The sequence below is a fragment of the Geotrypetes seraphini genome, chromosome 4 (assembly GCF_902459505.1).
Source record: "Geotrypetes seraphini chromosome 4, aGeoSer1.1, whole genome shotgun sequence".
In the NCBI taxonomy this organism is placed as follows: Eukaryota; Metazoa; Chordata; class Amphibia; order Gymnophiona; family Dermophiidae; genus Geotrypetes; species Geotrypetes seraphini.
The window spans coordinates 119,095,919-119,116,602 of record NC_047087.1 but is presented as its reverse complement, the minus strand read 5'-3'; the positions used below and the strand labels follow the sequence as shown (position 1 = coordinate 119,116,602).

Here is a 20,684-nt window from a genome sequence, read left to right as displayed (position 1 = left end):
CAGCAAACAAGAAGAAGACAGACGAGTTCTTTAGTCGAAGATCTGAGCCCAGAAGCACAGGTCTGGGTGCCTTAGTCCAGCTATGGCCAAAGAATGTACTTTTATATGTCTTTCCTCCATAGCCCATGATAAGACAACTCCTTCAAAATATTGCAAGTCATCAGGGGAGAGGTCATTCTAGTAGTTCCAGACTGCCCATACAGACCATGGTATACGGATCTGGTATGTCTTCGGATGGGTCCCAGTCTCCAGCTACAGGTGTATCCAGATCTCCTTTCCCAAGGTCCAGTGTGCCTAGAATATCCAGATCACTTTGTTCTTTTTGAATGTTTCTTGAATGTGAATAGTTAGAACGCAGAGGGTACTCAGCAGTAGTCATTTTCACTCTCCTCAAGTCTAAGAAGTCCACTACTATCTCAGCATATACTGGGAGACTTTCCAGCATTGGTGCACCCAGGAACACATGGAGCTGTTTTTAGCTCCAATGTATGAGGTGTTGGCTTTCTTCCAAGCTGATTCACTGTGATTTCCCTTCAGGTCCAAGTTGCAGGCCTCTCTTGTTTCAGGACTCCGGACCACAGATCTTTTCTGGCGTCTCATCCGGACATAGTGTTAGGCCTCCAGTCAAAGCTCCATTCCCTTTCTGGAATCTCAATGTAATTCTGTGAGGAGTCTCAGCCAAGCCCCGTTCGAGCCGCTGATGGATTTGACATGCAAGACAGTTTTTTTTGGTAGCTGTTACCTTGGCGAGATGGGTCTCAGAACTCCAGGCTCTTTCTTGTTTAAAGCCCTTCCTTAAAATCTCTTGATACTAGAGTTTCTTTACGCACTATTCCTTCTTTCCTGCCAAAGGTGGTTTTGGCATTGCATCTCAACCAGGAAGTTCGATTGTCAGCATTCCAGTCCACAGGTTGCTAGATGTGAGAAAAGTACTTCTTAGATATCTGGAAGTCACCAGTGAGTTTGGCAAAATGTACAGCGCTGTTTATTCCTTTCAATGCTATATTGGTGGCACCAGTAGCGTCGGGCGCCCAGACTCCCCCTTAAAAGGAGGAGAACCGCGGCGCTAAGGCACTTGCTTGAGCCGAAGTCGGGAGGCAGAGGGCACAAGCAGGAGAAGCGGCAGAGGAGGTTAGCAGAGCAGGAACTTACTTGGGGGCCGAGTCGGGAGGCAGCAGGCACAAGTAAGGGGAGAGAGCGGTGGACACGTGGTGAGGGGCAGCGGCGAGAGGAAGCTCCGCCCACCCCCAGCGAGGCACCAGTAGCGTCGGGCGCCCAGACTCCCCCTTAAAAGGAGGAGAACCGCGGCGCTAAGGCACTTGCTTGAGCCGAAGTCGGGAGGCAGAGGGCACAAGCAGGAGAAGCAGCAGAGGAGGTTAGCAGAGCAGGAACTTACTTGGGGGCCGAGTCGGGAGGCAGCAGGCACCAGTAAGGGGAGAGAGCGGTGGACACGTGGTGAGGGGCAGCGGCGAGAGGAAGCTCCGCCCACCCCCAGCGAGGCACCAGTAGCGTCAGGCGCCCAGACTCCCCCTTAAAAGGAGGAGAACTGCGGCGCTAAGGCACTTGCTTGAGCCGAAGTCGGGAGGCAGAGGGCACAAGCAGGAGAAGCGGCAGAGGAGGTTAGCAGAGCAGGAACTTACTTGGGGGCCGAGTCGGGAGGCAGCAGGCACCAGTAAGGGGAGAGAGCGGTGGACACGTGGTGAGGGGCAGCGGCGAGAGGAAGCTCCGCCCACCCCCAGCGAGGCACCAGTAGCGTCGGGCGCCCAGACTCCCCCTTAAAAGGGGGGGAGCCAATGGCGCGCGGCCGTTCGGCACGCGACGAAGGCGAGCGGCAAAGGCGCTCGCCTTAGCGAGAGCGCCTTTGCAAAGGGCCTTGAGAAGGGCCAGGGCACTACACCAAGGTCAGCACACAACCTGAGGCAGAGAGTGAGTGTGGGTGAGAGGTCACAGCAGCAGCAGGCAGAGGGAGAGAGGACACAGCAGCAGCAGGCAGAGAGAGAGAGGACACAGCAGCACCAAGCGGAGAGTGAGTTTGGGAAAGAGGTCACAGCAGCAGCAGGCAGAGGGAGAGAGGACACAGCAGCACCAGGCGGAGAGTGAGTTTGGGAGAGAGGACATAGCAGCAACTGGCGGAGAGTGGGAGAGGGGACACAGTAGCACTAGGCAAAGGAAGAGAGGACACAGAAGCAACAGGCGGAGAGCGGGAGAGGGGACACAGCAGCACCAGGCAGAGGGAGAGAGGACACAGCAGCAGCAGGCAGAGGGAGAGCGAGGGAGTGAGGACACCAGCAGATCAGAGGAGACCAGAGTAGTGAGAGCCAGAGGAGACCAGAGTGGTGAGAGCCAGAGGAGAGAGGACAGAGCAGAGCAGGCAGATGAGAGAGCGGAGAACAGATAGACGGACCAAAGGAACGGAGCGGAGACCAGAGTGGGAGAGCTGAGGGAGACCGGAGAGAGGAGCGGACAAGATAGAAATGGAGGCAGCCGGAATACACCAGAGCTTTCCAGTATACTGCATGGAGTGCCATATGTACGACTACCTCCCCTCGGGAAGGCGGGAATACATATGCGGTCGGTGCCGGGAGCTGGAAGGCCTAATGTATGAGGTCGCGAGATTGCAGGCCAGGGTTCAGGACCTGGAGGGGCTGCTCGCTTCAGAGGAGCCATGCCAGGCGTCTGAGGATCCAGACAGAAACAGCTTCATTGAAGATCAGGTGAGGGACCTTGAGAGATTCATTGAGGAGAGCTACAGAAGGGTCGAGGAGCAGAACCAGCAGCAGCTCAGACAGGTGTCACCAGACGAGAGCCAGGACCCACCGGAGGATGGACCTAGTGGTGAGGCCAGGAGGGCAGAGGAGGCCAAGGACCCCGAGGGAGGAGCGCCGAGATTCACCATGGACACGGACCTGAGGCAGAGGAGACTCTTGAGGAAGGGAAAGTCTGCAATTGTTGTGGGAGACTCGATCCTGAGGGAGGTGGACAGTCACGTAGCCGGAGGTCGAGAGGACCGGCTGGTGACTTGTCTCCCAAGGGCCAGGACAAAGGACATTGCAGACAGAATCGAGAGGATCTTGGACGGAGCTGAAACGGAGGAGACAGCAGTAATTGTTCACGTCGGAACAAATGATGTGAGCCGGAGGAATTTCAGCATGCCTGCGCTAACAGACCAGTTCAGGGTCCTGGGAAGGAAGCTGAAACGGAGGACACAGAGGATAGCATTCTCGGAGATCCTGCCTGTCCCGAGGGCAGATGTAAGGAGGCAGGCCGAGCTCCAGGAGGTGAATGCGTGGCTGAGGTGGTGGTGCAAGGAGGAGGGCTTCCACTTTGTGAGGAACTGGTCGTCCTTCTGGGGAAAGAGCAAGCTCTACAGGCGGGATGGCCTGCACCTGAGCACGGCGGGAACAAGAATACTAGCAGCCAACGTTAAGAAAGAGATCGAGAGGGCTTTAAACTACGGAGAGGGGGAAAGCCGACAGCTGACCTGATGACGCTTCGGACAGCAGTATCCAGAAAAGATGCTGAAAGGGCTGACTGCAGGGAGGAGGACGGGGGTCCGATGGAACTCGTGATCAGACAGCGAAGGAAACACCAGGTAACAGCAACTTGCTGGGAGAAGCCTAAGGGGAAAGGGAAAACAGGGGATTCAGGGAAACGAGATGGCACCAGGGTACAAGCAGAAGGCAATAAGGTGGAGCCACAGGGCAAAGGGGAGCCACAAGGCAAGGGGGATCAAACCAAGGCTCATGGGACGATAGCACGGGAGGGGGCTGGTATTCCCCGGGGAAAAGCGGGGAGGTGGGGTGGAGGGGACATGGGGAGGAAGAGAGTTGCTAGGGTAAAGGCGGAGGGCACAGCAGGGGTACCGGGAGAGGGAAAACGGCCCGAGACCCAAAGGAAGGAGGCCCAGGTAAAGGCAGAGGTGGAGGCACCGGGAGCGGGAAAACGGCCTGAGACTCAAGGGAAAGCGGCCCAGGTAAAGGCAGAGGGGGAGGACAAACACCGGGACCTACAGTGCTTATACGCAAATGCAAGAAGCCTCATGGCTAAGATGGGTGAACTGGAAGTCATGGCCAAGGGGGAGGACCTGGATATAATAGGAATTACAGAAACCTGGTGGACAGAGGAAAATCAATGGGATGTGGCGCTGCCAGGGTACAAGCTCTACAGGAGGGACAGGACCCACAAGAAGGGGGGAGGCATAGCGCTTTATATAAAGGACTATATCTACTCGATTGGGATTGATACGGCAACAAAGGCAGAGGAGCTGGAATCGCTATGGGTCAAATTGCCAGGAAAGAAGAGTGCAGACATAAAGCTGGGGCTGTATTATCGCCCACCTGGTGCATCAGAAACAATAGGACACGACTTGGAAGCAGAACTAAGGCAGGAATGCAGGACTGGAAGTGTAACAGTGATGGGGGACTTCAACTACCCAGGGATAGACTGGAGTACGGGTCACTCCAACTCCACGAGGGAAAAAGGATTCGTAGAAGCTGTGAGGGACTGCTTCATGGAGCAACTAGTCAAGGAACCGACGCGAGAGGGTGCTACTCTTGACCATCCTTAACGGATTAGGGGGGCCTGCAAGAGGGGTAGAGGTGGGAGGAACACTAGGCAACAGTGATCACAACGTGATCAGATTCACATTAGAAAGGGGGTCACCCATAGTGGGGAGGACCGCATCAACTGCGCTCAACTTCAGGAAAGGGAACTATGTTGCTATGAGGAAAATGGTGGGGAGGAAGCTCAGGAACGGCTTTAGGATGGAGACTGTAGGAAGCGCATGGACCCTTCTCAGGGACACCCTGCAGGAAGTGCAAAAATTGTACATTCCCAGTTTCAGGAAAGGACGCAAGAACAAGCAGTCAAAAGACCCGGTTTGGATGACACCTGAAGTAAAGAGGGCAATCAGTGACAAGAAAGTGTCCTTCCGGAAATGGAAGAGGGATCAAACGGAGGAAAACCACCAGGAGCACAGGAAATGCCAAAAGGAATGCCACCGAGAGGTTAGAAAAGCAAAAGGGAAATACGAGGAAGGGCTGGCCAGGGAGGTGAAAAACTTCAAGGCATTCTTCAGTTACGTAAAGGGGAAGCAACCAGTGAGAGAGGAGGTGGGGCCATTGGACGATGGGGATAGGAAGGGAGTGATTAAGGAGGATAAAGAGGTAGCTGAGAGGTTGAACACGTTCTTCTCGTCGGTCTTCACGAGCGAGGACACGTCCAATATACCGGACTCAGAGGAGCTCATGAGTGGGGAGCAGGCTGAAAAATTGGGGCATATAGAGGTTAGTCGGGAGGATGTCCTCAAACAGATTGACAGGTTAAAAAGCGGCAAATCACCGGGACCGGACGGGATCCACCCAAGGGTTCTAAAGGAACTAAGACAGGAAATAGCGGGCGCAATCCAGCATGTTTGCAACCTATCCTTGACAACTGGAGAGGTACCAGAGGACTGCAAACTGGCGAATGTCACACCTATCTTTAAGAAGGGATCGAGAGGTGACCCCGGGAACTACAGGCCGGTGAGCCTGACTTCAGTTATAGGGAAGATGGTGGAAACAATGAGCAAGGACAGCATTTGCGAGCACATTGAGAAAAATGGCCTACTGCGGACAAGCCAGCACGGATTCTGCAAGGGAAGGTCGTGCCTGACAAACCTTCTGTACTTCTTTGAGGGAATAAGCAGTCAGATGGACAAAGGGGAACCCATAGACATCATTTACCTCGACTTTCAAAAGGCCTTTGACAAGGTGCCACATGAAAGGCTGCTTAGGAAGCTGTGGAACCACGGGGTGGGCGGGGATGTACACAGATGGATCAAGCACTGGTTGTCAGGTAGACTACAGAGGGTCGGAGTAAAGGGCCAATATTCTGACTGGAGGGGAGTCACGAGCGGTGTGCCACAGGGATCGGTGCTGGGACCGCTACTCTTCAACATATTTATCAATGACCTGGAAACGGAGGCAAAGTGTGAGGTTATAAAATTTGCAGACGATACCAAACTCTGCGCCAGAGTTAGGACCAGGGAAGAGTGTGAGGATTTGCAAAGGGACCTTGATAAGCTGGAGGACTGGGCAAACAAATGGCAAATGCGCTTTAACGTAGACAAATGCAAGGTCATGCACATAGGGAAAAAGAACCCGTTGTTCGAGTACAAAATGGAAGGGGGACTGCTGGGAGACACTGGACTTGAGAGAGACTTGGGTGTGCTAGTGGATCCATCCATGAAACCATCCGCACAGTGTGCAGCAGCCTCGAAGAAAGCCAACAGGATGCTGGGCATCATCAAGAGGGGCATAACATCCAGGACGCGGGAAGTCATCATGCCGCTGTATCGAGCGATGGTGTGCCCACATCTGGAATACTGCGTTCAATATTGGTCGCCGCACCTCAAGAAGGACATGGCAGTTCTTGAGAAAGTCCAAAGGAGGGCAACGAAACTGGTAAGAGGGCTGGAAAACTGCCCATACGCCGAGAGGCTGGATAAACTGGGGCTCTTCTCTCTGGAGAAGAGGAGGCTCAGGGGGGATATGATAGAGACCTTCAAAATACTTAGTGGCATAGAGAAGGTGGACAGGGACAGGTTCTTCAGACTAAAAGGGACGGCAGGTACGAGGGGGCACTCAGAAAAACTGAAGGGGGATAGGTTCAAATCAAATGCAAGGAAGTTTTTCTTCACCCAAAGGGTCGTGGACACATGGAATGCGCTCCCGGAGGAAGTGATCCGGCAGAGTACAGTACAGGGATTCAAACAGGGATTGGACGGATTCCTGAGGGAAAAGGGGATCGTGGGGTACTGAGGGAGGTGCTGGGGTGTTGCATAAGTATAGACAGCTCACCAGGTCGTGTAGGTGAATGGCCGGAGGGTTAGGATTTTGATGGGAAGATAGGACTTCAATGAGATACCTAGGGGGCAAGGGGGCCCCTTCTGGTGATTCAGGCAGGTCATGACCTGTTGGGCCGCCGCGGGGGCGGACTGCTGGGCGGGATGGACCTGTGGTCTGACCCAGCAGAGGCACTGCTTATGTTCTTATGTTCTTAATCTCTTTTAGGTTTGGCTCCGGGATATCTAACCTCTCAATTTCATTTTTACACTTCATTATAAAATACTCATAATAAGTTAATGTTTATGTATCCTTAAGTCAAGAACTGTCGTTACAAGAAATTTTTGAACAGGACATTTGCCTTTCAGCTAGGCAAAGTGAACTCTTGGTTAAGCCCGCTTATCTGTCAAAGAGATTCTTATAATGTTTTTAGAAAATTTTTAAGTTTGATAAGTTTGTCAAATAATTATGTAATCTTCTTTTTTATCATTTCTTTTATTTTTTATCTGATGTATTTTTTCACTGATTGCACAGTTCTTTGTTGTTAACCGCCTGGAAATTTATGGTAGGGCGATATACAAGAATAAATTTATTATTATATAAGTGATAAATAGTAGACTCTCTGACCTGCTGACTAATCCAGCTAAAATAGGTGTGCCAGCATCCAAGGCTACAATTTCCAGGTAGATCCATAGAGCCATACATTGTTTGTGGGAAACAGTCCTCTGTTTTTGTAAAGGCACATTTGACCAGAAGTGTAGCTCTGTCATGGGCAGAAGCTAGGGCAGTCTTTCCCATGGAAATTTGTAGGGTGGCGACTTGGTCCACTCTACTTAGACTGTTTTACAGAGTGGATGTGGCAGCAATGGAGGTTAACCTTTGGGTCCTCAGTGCTATATGCCAGCGCATTAATCCCACCCTAGATTTCTGGGACTGCTTTTGTCCGTCCCACTTTTCCAGAATGGCACACCTAATGAACTGGAAAAAGAGATTAGGTTCTTACCTTGCTAATATCTTTTTCAGTAGATAGATATGTCATTCTGGACCCCCGCCTTCATTCCTGCACCTGCCTACTCTCATTACAATTGTTTATCTCTAGGTCTGTAGCTTAGATGTCAGTCAGCCATTTGGGCCATGAAGAATATTGTATTTATAGCGTCGGTAGAAATACTACCTGAGCTCCTCTGGTGCTTCTGTTGACATTTTGTTGATGTTTGATTGTTCTGTTTCTTTTTAATTATTTGAGCAGAACAGTTCTGTTTGTTGGGGATAGTTTCCCTTTTCCCTATGTCACCTAATTTCAGGAGAGCTCTTGCCTGCTTGGGGACTAACTGTAGATGGCAGTAGAGAGCTCAGTGAAGTAAGAGGGTTATAGAAAAAATCCAGAGTGGATTCCTTCTGCAGAGGCTCACAGTCTGGGGGAGATATCCCGCTTGTCCAGAATGACACACCTATCTACCGGAAAAGATATTAGTAAGATAAGAACTTAATCTCTTTTTTTTATTGTAATGGGAACATAGAGAAGTAGCTCTAATTATTCAGTTCTTTGTGAGTAAACTGAATAGCAAAGACTCATTGGCATAGCAGAGATTAAAATTTAGGAGGTACTAATTCTGATTTCTTAACTGTATTTGACCATACTAACTTAGTGTGTGATGAACTAAGTTCTCTTGGTCTTCACTGCCCTATCTCAACAATTTCCATTCTATATCTAATGTCTTCCAGAATCTCCAGTGAGCTGATATACAACAAACATCCTTGGGGACTGATCAAGACCTTCATTGAAAAGAATTCCTGGAGTGGACTGGAAGGTTACTTCAAGCATTTAGGTTTGATTTTTATTCAAAATTAGTTTCATTTTTTTTTTTTTTACATAGTATAAAGGTAGGCTTCTATAATCATAATTTTTAGTTTAGGAAGAAACTGAAACTTAGTCTTCTCAACCATTGCAAGACTAGCCAATTGTTATTGCCCGATGAGGAAATTGAAGATGATGGAGGTAGGATATAGATCTTATGGAATGGGTAGGGAAGGTAGTAGGATAATGTATATTAAGTTCTCTGAGGGAATCTTTAGGAATTGGGGTACCAAGCAGGTGCATCTTCTAGCACATGTTCTGGATGACGAAGGCTCTCTGTTATCTTCCCTGTGCTTATGGAAACCCTAAGGGAGGGACCGGGAGATTTTTATGGATACATTCAATTGAAATATGTGCTAGCCCTGTGGGCCACAGGTTTTTCCACGGGGGTTTTTAGGAGACTTCAGGAATTGTTCACAGAGGTAATATCCCTTAATTACACAGGATCATCTGGGATATCATGCCCCCTAAAGCGTATGATGACCTAGTATGTAGATGGGGAGATGAGCTAGGTGTGCCTTTAAGGAATAACGATATACGCCAGGCCATTACACAAATACCTACACTTGTAACCAGTTCGGTTTGGAGAGAATGCATTTATAGAATCTTACTTAAAACATATTTCACACAAATATAGGCCTGTCATTCGGGGTTGACCTCTACTTCAACATGTACTAAATGTACACGAGAAACCAATACTTTTGCACATGCACTATGGTGTTGTCCCAAGATTAAATCATTTTGGGATCAAATATTATGCTATTTAGTTTCATCCTCCCCACTGGGAGTTTTGTTTGGAAGGTCTGCTGCCTGTGGGGTGTTTGGGAAAGGTAGGCATTTTCTCTTTCAGAAAGCTTGTATGGTGGGTCACAAATGTATAATGCAATGTTGGCAATAAGACATGCCACTGAGATTCTGGCAGTGGCACAGCAATCTGTTCCTTTTTTTAACGTTCTTTATTCATTTTCAAATTAAACAACAAGTGCACAAAAGAATATTCTATACAAGTTATTTCACAATAGCACATTAATCTCTACCACATAATATTCTAGTGATATAATAACTCCCCCAACCACCCTATTTGAAGCATTAGAGGTCCGAATGTCTGTAAAACATAAAATTTTTTACTTATGGGACCCGTATCTTTGCTGTTTGCTACATAGAGATAGAAGTTTGATTCTTAACGAGTTGACATGATATTTTGACCTTGCTGTCTTAAGGTTATTTCCAATCTGGGGGTTTCTTGTGAGGAGGTGCATGTAAAATCAAAGGGACAGCCATGTCTTTCAATTTAGTTTCTAATATATGGTTGTAAAAGAAGGGGGTCTTAAGAGAATGGCCTTCTTTGATTTGTACTTGTTTCTATGGTTTGCTTTATTAATTGTTAATCTCATGTTGGACATGCTGTTCCATAAAACTGATGGCACATAAAAGGTGGGGGGAGAGATAGTTGGAATTTGAAATTAGATGACATACGAGGTGCTACCCAAAAGTTTGGGGAATGTGAACAGCGCATACAAACTGGATATAGTATGCCCTTCCGCAGCTAGATGTGTCTAGCAATATACTTTGTGAACAGGCGTGCAGCTGAGTGGTCGCATTGTTTTGTTCTGTGTGATTTTGTAAGGTTCTGTTTTAGTGACTCGGCGGATTTCCAATATGATGGATTTTACTGAGCAAACTTACAAAAAACTGCTGCAGAAACCCATCATATGCTCCAGGAAGCCTTTGGAGATAATGCCACGTGCAAAAGCAAAACCTTTCTTTGGTACAAACACTTCAAGGATGGATGAACTTAGATTCCAATACTGCAGGGCTCTAGCTTATTATTAGTTTCCATAAGATAAGTCACCTAAAAATACAGAATAACAGTAAGGTGAAAAATAGCAGTGTGAGAACACAATGAAAATAGAGCAAAGCAAGTTGTACATGTCAGCAAGTGCAAAGTAAGTTTCCAAAATCCACACAGGCATAGCCTAGTTAACCAGGGAAAGAACCAGATGCTGCACAGAAAGAATAGATGGAAAGCAACACGCCAAAGACAAGCTTTGGCAAATAATGAAGTCATATGGTGTTATAAGGTCATGATGAACCTTAAAGCTAGACTTGTTCAAACAGCCACTATGCTGTGATAGTTGCAAGTCAGAACATGTTCAGAAAAGCTGCATGTATCAGACATAGTACTACAGCTATGCGTACATTTTTGTGATTCACATGATTATGCATTTGGGCTTGCACGCAGTAAGTAGTTTATCCAAGCCAATGCATGTTTTGACTGTCATCTTGCAACAGTAAGTTTGTCAAACGCTGAGCATAGTACGAGACAAGTACTTGTGGCTGGCAAAGCTTGGTTATGAGTTTTCAGATCAATATAGTTCCACTGCACATTCTCAATGAAGTGCCAATGACCCTTCAACATAACATGTTTACACAAGCAAGTAATGCTTATCTTTAAACCATCAATTCTCATCAAAGAAAGATCGGGTCCAAGATGAAACAGGATAGCTTCTGTAGCAAAAAAACATGCTCTTTCAAATGATATTTTTTTAAAAAACAAAAAAATTTACACATTAGAGATATTTGAATCTGAAAAACAGTGAAAATTTGCATAAATGCATAAAGCCATATTTTTTGGATGGTCATATCTTCAGCTTCACTTGACTGTAAAGCTCATATTGCAAATCTTGGAAGTACATCATGGTACATGTCTGCTGGTAAAGTTGTATCCTCAGCTGACTTACCTACCCGCAGCAGTTTGGAGCCAAACTTTGCCAAAAATTTTCATTCGTGAATTTTTTTGCCTATTTTGCTGACCTGTAGAAATGGAAGTACGTTTACAAAAGATTTCAAACTTGGCACAGAACCTTGCCCCAAGGTGTTGTACCAAACTGCAAAATTTCAGACTCCTAGTTAGTTTCCTTCTGCCACAGTGCTTAAACAAAGTTGGTGTTTTAGGTCACACGAGACATGGGAGTGGATCAATTGCTTTTGTTCAACCACCCCTAGCTCCTGACCAAATTGAGATAGATCCAAAAAATTTAGTAGAGTTTCATTTGAGACCCGAGACAACACCCCTGTAAAATTTGGTCGGATTTCAAGGGGGTCGAGCGTGGGCGGTTTTCAGTATTGGTCCACTTGACCCAGTGGTAAAATGTCCATTCTCGAAAAGTACATCCAAAATAATTTTTTTCCAAAAATCATCTACTTCTACGTCCAGCCGTTTAATCGTCCAAACCGCTAGTACGTCTAAGTTTATACCACATTCTCATCCCAAAAAATCATCCAAGTCCCAAATGCTTAGAACAAGATCTTTTGGATGTGGGAGGGGCCAGCAAAATAATGGACTGGCCACCCAGACATGGCAACGCAGCAATGGTGCACCTTATGGGGCACTGCTATGAACTTCACAAAAAGGGTGCCAGTTAAACATCTCACCAGAACTCCCCTGCAGGTCATGGTGAGCCCCCCAAAATCCACAATACCCATCTGCCTACAACCCAATAGCTCTTATGTCTGCAGGTGGCACCTATATGGCAGTACAGTAGGTTTTGGGAGGGGTGTTGGTGGGTGCACATTTTCCACCATGAGTGGAGTGGCTTATGGGCCTAGGTCCTCCTCTCTATGGTTCGGTAGCCCACCACCCCAAACTACTTAAGCCACTAATATGCAGCTCTACTAGGCTTTCCTATGACAAGTGCTGATGTTCCAGAAGCAGGTATGTACGTTTTTATTTTGAACTTTGTGGAGGTGTGACAGGGTCAGTGAACACCGGGGGGGGGGGGAGAGAGAGACACCTTTCCTTCATCCCTGCAGTTGTTTTCTAGTCACTTTGGATACCTTTTGTGCACTTATACCTGGTTTTAGATCGCCTAAGTCACAACGTATAAGTTCCATCTAGACAGCTTCATCAAACTTTCAATTATTCCTGCAGTACGACTAAGACTAGGTCAGTCCACATCCCGCCCTAACCATTCCTTCAAAAATGCCCCTTTCAGCTCTGGGTGCACAGCGGGATCCAGAGGCCTAAAAATTCTCTGGATACGTCTAAAAACTAGTTTTGATTATCGGCACTCCTGTATTGTTTTATCAAGTCTCTCCACTTTTGATTCCTTTTCTCAACATAAATATTTAGCTAGTGTTTTGTTTTCTTTAGAATCTGAACTATTGTTGGAAGAATCCACATTGAACCAGTCCCTGGGTGATGCTGGAAATCCCTGCAGTCTAAGAAGACGACGAAGGACATATAGCCGAAACACTAGTGAGATTCTTACAAAACATGCAACCCATCATTCTGGAGATGAGGAAGTAAAGATCAACAAGGATACTGCAGGTAGGTATAGAATAAAAAGCCTCTTTGATTTTAGCCAGTAAGGTACTGTATTCCTATTTTTTTGGAGTGCTGATACTGAAATTGTCACAATATAATGCTGAGAAAAATTTTGTGAACTCTGGGATATTGTGTATTTTATCACAATTTATATTCAAAACATGATTAGATTCTAATTTAAAACCTGAAAATAGAATAATAAGACCACTAAATAAATAACTTGGTAAAAAAACCGATAGATTTTGATTATTCAACAATAAATATCCTGTGAGAGAAAGTATGTGGACCCGCCATTCAATAACTATTGGTACCTCCTTAAGCAGCAATAACTTCAACTGAATATTTCCTTTGGCTTTTAAAAAGAACATAAGATTTGCCGCTGCTGGGTCAGACCAGTGGTTCATCGTGCCCAGCAGTCCACTCACGCACCAGCCCTTAGGTCAAAGACCAGTGCCTATTTGAGTCTAGCATTACCTGTGTATGTTCTGGTCCAGCAGGAACTTATCTAACCTTTTCTTGAATCCCTGAAGGGTACTTTCCCTTATAACAGCCTCTGGAAGATCGTTCCAGATTTCTACCACTCTCTGGGTGAAGAAGTACTTCCTTATGTTTGTACGGAATCTATTCCCTTTTAACTTTAGCAAGTGCCTTCTCGTTCTCTCCACCTTGGAGAGGGTGAACAATCTCTTTTTCTCTACTAAGTCAATTCCCTTCAATATCTTGAATGTTTCAATCATGTCCCCTCTCAGTCTCCTTTTTTCAAGGGAGAAGAGGCCCAGGTTCTCTAGCCTCTCATTGTATGTAAACTTCTCCAGTCCCTTAACCATTTTTGTCACTCTTCTCTGGACCCTTTCGAGTAGGACTAAGTGCTTTTTCATGTACAGTGACCAGTGTTGGACGCAGTATTCCAGGTGGGGGCATACCATGGCCCAGTACATAGGCATGATAACCTTCTCAGATCTGTTTGTGATCCCCTTCTTAATCATTCCTAGCATTCTGTTTACCCTTTTTGCCGCCACCGCACATTGCACGGACGGTTTCATTGACTTGCCGACATGTACTTCCAAGTCTCTTTCCTGGGGGCTCTCTCCGAGTATAGCACCGGAAAACCTGAATTCGTGCATATGATTTTTGTTACTGACATGCATCACCTTGCAGTTATCCACATTGAACCTCATTTGCCATTTTGCAGCCCATTCCTCGAGTGTGTTTGTCTCGTTGTAGGTCTTCGCAATCCTTCTGTGTCCTCAGTACTCTGAATAACTTTGTATCATCTGCAAATTTAATCATCTCACTCGTTGTGCCAATTTCTAGGTTGTTTATAAATATGTTGAAGAGAACGGGTCCGAGCACCAAATCCTGCGGCACTCCATTTGTAACGCTTTTCCAGTCCGAGTATTGTCCATTTACCCCCACTCTCTGTTTCCTATCCGCCAACCAGTTTTTAATCCACATGAGTATATCACCCTCAATTCCATGGCTCGCAATTTTTCAAAGTAGACGTTTATGCGGGACCTTGTTGAATTCCTTCTGAAAATCTAGATAGTGCTATTTTTTTAAAAAATTTATCAACACACTATCGATTTTGAGCCTGTCAACAAGAAATAACATAATTTTGTGTATATCCCTCAAAAACAAAGACCGATGATGAACACATCACCCCTGTAAGGGCATGAAAAAATGTTGAAGTAGTGCCTTGGGTGTTTGAGGTCTTGTGGTGAAATTAGCTAGATACTATACAAGTTTGTTCTCTCTGAGTTTGAAATTATTTTTTGAACAACTTAGATTTTCCCGTTTGGTGGATTGCATTCTCTCCCACTGCCACACAACACCCTCCCTGCAGTGGGAGAGATGTCCATTCTCTCCATACAACACCCCCTCCCCCTCCCCTCCCCCCCCCCCCCGGAGCGGGAGAGTAGCCCATTCTCTCTCGCTTCCAAGCGAATCTCCTCAGCAGCAGGAGAGATGCCCATTCTCTCCTGCTGCATCACAATATCCATTGGAGGGGCCTTATACAACCTGGGCCAATCAGAGCCTCAGGCCCCTCCCTGGATACACTGGGAAAGGGCCTTAAGGCTTTGATTGGCCCAGGTGCCTAAGGCTCCTAAGAGAGGAAAAATTACTGAATAAATTTAAAAGCCATCTAAAGGGCTGGCTTTTTAAAGATGCTTTTCAATAAACCGGCTTTATTATACTTGAGGACAGGATGTGGAGGTTCACTGAAATAGGTGGAATCTGTTCTTTGAAATATGTGGGTGCTTGTTTCCCATCCTGTGTATATTAAACCTATACCTGATTTTATTTACTGTTTTATTTTTTAATATTGTATTTTATACTCCCCTCTTCTCTAATGTATTAATGTCTAGTAGTGTTTTATGTGATGTATGTGGATTTTATTATTTTTATTTGATTTGTTATTTGCTGTAAATCGCATCGAAATATGATTTTGCGATCAAATCAAAGAATTTATTAAACTTGAAACTATTGGGTGGGGGGGCTATAGCATGGGTGTGTGCTGTGTGGCAGGAGGGATTGGGCATCCCTCCTGCCATCTTTTAGGGGGCTGGGGACGGTGGCTGGGGGAGTGTCTGATGTAGGAGGGGGTCTTTTTTTCTTTTTTTTTAATGGGACAGATTGTGCGTGCCTTTCTGCTCCCATTGAAGATGTTTGTTAAAGCAGCTACTTGGTCCTCAATTCACACATTTACATCTCACTACTGACTGGAGACTTGTTCCAGATGAGATGGTCCATGTTTATTTTCTACTTAAAGGCCAACTCTCCCTCCATCCCTTTTCAGTTAAGCTAGGGAGTCCCACATGTGAGAATATGCTGCCTGCTTGTCATAGGATAAAGCAGAAGTTACTTACCATAACAGGTGTTATCCAGGGACTTTAGGCAGATACAGTATACCCTTGTGAATTCATTGGCTCAGTAATTCACAGGTTTTTTTGTTTTTTTTTCTTAAAAACCCTCCTTCCTTTGTAATTGTTCTGTAGCATTTCCTCTCCAGCATTCTCCCATCCTTCACAGTCCCCGCAAGCAGATTCCAGGGTTGTTTGCTTTTGGTCTTTCCAGTCACTCGGGTTAATTAGAGCTAGTGCAGCTGTCTCCCGGCTTGTGCATAGCGTGGCATGAGGAGACAACGCTGACTAATTAGCATCCAGTGCTAAAGTGATATGCCTGAATTCAACATTAGCTATAACTAGCTCTCTGTCATTATAAGCCTGACTCGCTATGGTATCATGCATTTTGTAATCCATATTCAAACATCTCTAATCCATATGCAGACAGCATCAGTTGTAGATATGTACAATAGTATGCGATTATTTTAATGAACCTGCTACCCTACGCTGCCTCTTACCAGTTCCACACAGCCAGCCTTCCTCAACCTGTGATCTTCCCTGGCCGCACGCCTTCCATGCCCCCTCCCACAACGCGAGCTCCTCGCTTCAACATTTGCCTGGGGACTTGGAAGGGGCTGATGCTCAAGCTCAGGGAGATACCCAAGACCTGAGAAGCTCCGGTGCGGCACGAGGAGATGCCGCCGACTTAGGCAACCGCAACCAGGTAAGCGGCGCAATTCGGGCCAGGGACAAAGGCAGAGAATTCTGAGCTCCAGAAAACCCCCAGACAAAGCGGGTGGAGCCGGAGCAAGAGAGAAGGAGGAGGAGGGGGAGTGCCGATTACAGTACTCTTCCGATATTCGTGTTTTTTCAACATTCGTGATCACTCTGCAAACGAAACCCCCACAAATTTCAGGGGAGTACTGTATTCTCACATCACACCCACCTTTCCTGATTGGTTTCTTAGCTTGTTTATGGAACTGAGGTACTGCAAGCCGACGTCGGGTACAAAGGCACTAGTGCATGCGCTGTATGGGCAGGCTCTAAGCTTCTTCAAAAGCTTAAAGTGATAGTACACTTTAGCACCATTCACACTGGACTCCGTGGATGATGTCACCCACATTTCAGAATATCTGCCTGCTGTTCCCGGATAAACATGTCTTGGCATCTACCTGTTATAGCACCTTTCATGTTTAGTTCCTCTTTTTTGTTGTTGTTGTTGTTGAAGTCCCTTTACAGCTAGGAAATCCCATCTGTGAGGACTTGAAAACCAAATTGCTTACCTAAAGCAGATGTTTTACATGTACAGCAGGATATCATTCCTCATATACCAGATCACCACCTCTAGGAGTTGTCTTCTGTTTAAGCAATAGGCAAGAAGCTACATATATGTGTGCTGTTGCCTCTTAAAAGCTTTTAGAAATTATTCTAAGCTGTAGAAGCTTCTCCGTGTAGGTTACATCAGATGATATCACCCATCTGTGAGAATATGTATCCTTCCTGATGCAAGGGAGAATAAATGCTACAGGTAAGTAACTTGGTCTTATTTGTTGACCTTTATATCTCTGAATTACATAAAATGGTGGAAGCTTCTTAACCTAATGCATAATTTATTTACCATAATACAGAGCTCTTGTTCCTTTAATGGGACTCACTCCAAGGGCTGGTTCCTTCTAATTCCTTCCTTTATTTGTTCAACAGGAAATGGGAAAGAGACTACAACCAGGAGCACTTTCATTATTGTTGTGATGAGTGTCTTGTGAGTACACAAATATCTTTTAGCACATTGACGACATATGTGAGACATGCAACTAAATGGAAGCATTTTAAAGAAATAAAAGAATTGTGTTCAGGCAAGTATAATGATGTAACACACAGGAAATTCTCCCCTGCTGGATTTCAGGATCGAGAATATCCTTTGTGTTACAAGTAACTGGCAAGAGGATTGAGGGCTCCTATGACATCCGCTGTTGCTGGAGGAAGGCTGCTGAGTCGGGGGGGGGGGGGGGGCAGAGAGAGTTTCAATACAGCCCAAGTCAAAGGGGTAGGGCAAAATGGAGATAAAAAGGGAAAGAAAAAAAAAGAAAGGATACTTTTATTCCCTGACCTCCCACTAAAACCCAAGGGAATAAGTTAGGACTCCAGACTTTGAGAAGTAGAATTAAAGGGGGAAAAGTGATATTGGGCTCCTGCTTCAAAGCAGAAGTGTTAACTGATGACCTGCTCCCAGAAGAGGGAAGGGAAATGACTATGACAATATCATAGAGAGAAAAGACACCCTGGAATGAAGAGATTGTTAGGATAGCTTTGTACTCAAGGTCAGGAAAAAGCAGACAGAGGGGGCAAAAGGGATTCCACCCCGATAGAACCTGGAGTACCAACTTAAATCAGGGGTGTCAAAAGTCCCTCCTCGAGGGTTGCAATCCAGTTGGGTTTTCAGGATTTCCCCAATGAATATGCATGAGATCTATTAGCATACAATGAAAGCAGTGCATGCAACTAGATCTCATGCATATTGAGGAAATCCTGAAAGCCCGACTGGATTGCGGCCTTCGAGGAAGGACTTTGACACCCCTGACTTAAATGAATAGTGATGGAGGGTCCTGCACTGTGAGGTCTGGGATGGGACATTTATGGTTGCTGGGGAGAACAGTAAGATGGAATAGTGAGTTAAAGAAGAATACCATCATTACTAATATTTGAACTGTAAATACTGCATGTACAAAGTTACACTCTTGTGAGCATTCCAGAGAATTGGATAAACATGGGTGTCGAATGGATCATTTACATTTAGAGATATTGCAAAGTGGGTAAATGGCTATCCTGCCTACTGGAGACAACTCTGGCCTCAACTTGCACCCTGAACTATAAATTGAATTCTGGGCCTAGCTCCCCTCATTCTTGACAAGACCTTCAGGTAGGGTCCAGATAGACTTTACCCCCAGTATAGAGTTACAGTGGTTGGATGATGAGGGTTTTGTTCACAGAAATAGAGAATGAGGGAATAGGAGAGACAGGTTTAGGTGGAAAGATAAGGAGCTCAGGGCCAGATTCTCAAAACTTTAACGTCATCATCCAAAACTCGGAAATCCGACTGATCTTTGGGCTAAAAAATGGGAACACATAATTCCCTATTACCAAAAACTCCACTGGCTGCCCTTGGAAGCAAGAGTGCAGTTCAAGTTTGCCTGCCTCTGTTTCAAATCCATTCTTGGCTTGGCTCCCATATTCTTGGTTCCCCATTTTATCTTAGATGGTTCATCCAGACCCACATGCAGAGTTCATCTGTTTAACCATCCAACACTAAAGGCCTGCCGTTTCAAAAGATACCTGAACAGAACACTTGCCTTCCAAGCAGGTCAACTAAATGATTGGCTAGGCAATATTATCTCGCGCTCCTCATCCTACCTAAATTTCAGAAAATTATTAAAAATGAACCTGTTTAACCGATTTGTAACCTAAGACCTCTATGCCCGACCTCTCGTTTTCCAAGATCTCTTATGCCTTCCTCGGTATCCTGCTCACCTATATACATTGTACCTATATATTGTACCTATATCCTGCTTACCTATTTAAATTGTATCTATATTCGCTGATTGTACCTATTCGCTGATTGTCCAGCCTTTCTTTGTTGTAAACCGCCTCGAACTATTACGGCTTTGGCGGTATATAAGAATAAAATTATTATTAAACTGTTTTCAGACTGTTTAGCCAGCATTCATTTTAGCGGCGGATTATCTGAACGGATTATCTCTGTCTTTAGCAACATTTCTAGCAGTCTCCAACACTGACATGCAAATAGGATCTTCAACATTGAAATGAGCCCTCTGGTGGATTCTTAAAAATTGCCGAGCCATTTTCTAAAAGTGGCGTACAAGCATGACAGTGTCAGAGACTGCTAGAAAGCCATGTTGTGACGCAGCAGGAGAGATGCTCATTCTCTCCCGCTGCTAACCAATACTCCCACCCTGCATCTCTATCACCAGTGATGGGCACATGCAAATTTAGCGAATATTCACTGCTGTCTGCTGACCTCATTTGCATGCGTGATTTTTTGAGAATGTCTCGCTTTTTAAAATTTGCTATCATAATGGCTGCATTAGCAGACCATCGCTTTTTAACGTAGGATTTTGAGATTACTGGACCCAGTCTTGTCCATGTTTAATTTTAGATGGTGGCAAGACATCCAGGTAGCAAAGTTAGACAAGCAGGTTGAAACACAGAACTGAATGTCTGTTGAGATTTCAGGTGTAAAGAGAGAGGTCTGTGAGTCGTCGGCATAGAGGTGATACTGAAAGCCATGGGAGAGATTAGAACACCAAGGGAAGAAGTGTAGATATAAATAAGAAGTGATCCCAGAACAGAGCCTTGAGGTACACTGACTGAAAGCAGGATGGTTGTGGAGAAGGATCCAGCATAGCATACACTAAAGGTGTGATGGGAAAGATAGGAAGAAAACCATGTGATAACAAAGCCCTGAAATCTAAGCAAGAACAGCGTATTGATGAATAGGTGGTGATTTACCATGTCAAAAGCTGCTGATAGATCAAGAAGGATGAGGACGGAGTAGAGGCCTTTGGATTTGGCCAGGAGCAGGTCATTGTAGACTTTGGTAAGTTTTAGCTTGAAGAGGGCAGAAGCCTGATTGAAGCAGGTCAAGGATAGCTTGAGATGAAAGAAAGCCAAGACAACAGCAGTGAATAGCATGTTCAAGTAGCTTGGATAAGAAGGAGAGGAGGGGGGAACAGGACAAAGGTTCGAAGGGCATGTAGGTTCCAGCGAGAGTTTTCTGAGGAGTGGTGTAACAACATGTTTGAAGGAATCGGGCATAG

General features: G+C 45.8%; 1 protein-coding gene across 5 annotated transcripts in view; it reads left to right on the top strand.

Moving 5' to 3' along the window:
- The window catches only part of GRAMD1C (GRAM domain containing 1C), a 304,544-nt gene that overhangs the window by 251,547 nt on the left and 32,313 nt on the right, over positions 1 to 20,684 (top strand). For all 5 annotated transcript variants that reach the window (XM_033941944.1, XM_033941942.1, XM_033941943.1 and 2 more), the window contains 3 exons: positions 8,550 to 8,653; positions 12,836 to 13,012; positions 17,554 to 17,611. In XM_033941944.1, the coding sequence (XP_033797835.1) occupies positions 8,550 to 8,653; positions 12,836 to 13,012; positions 17,554 to 17,611 (339 nt within the window). The remainder of the gene's footprint in view (positions 1 to 8,549; positions 8,654 to 12,835; positions 13,013 to 17,553; positions 17,612 to 20,684) is intronic.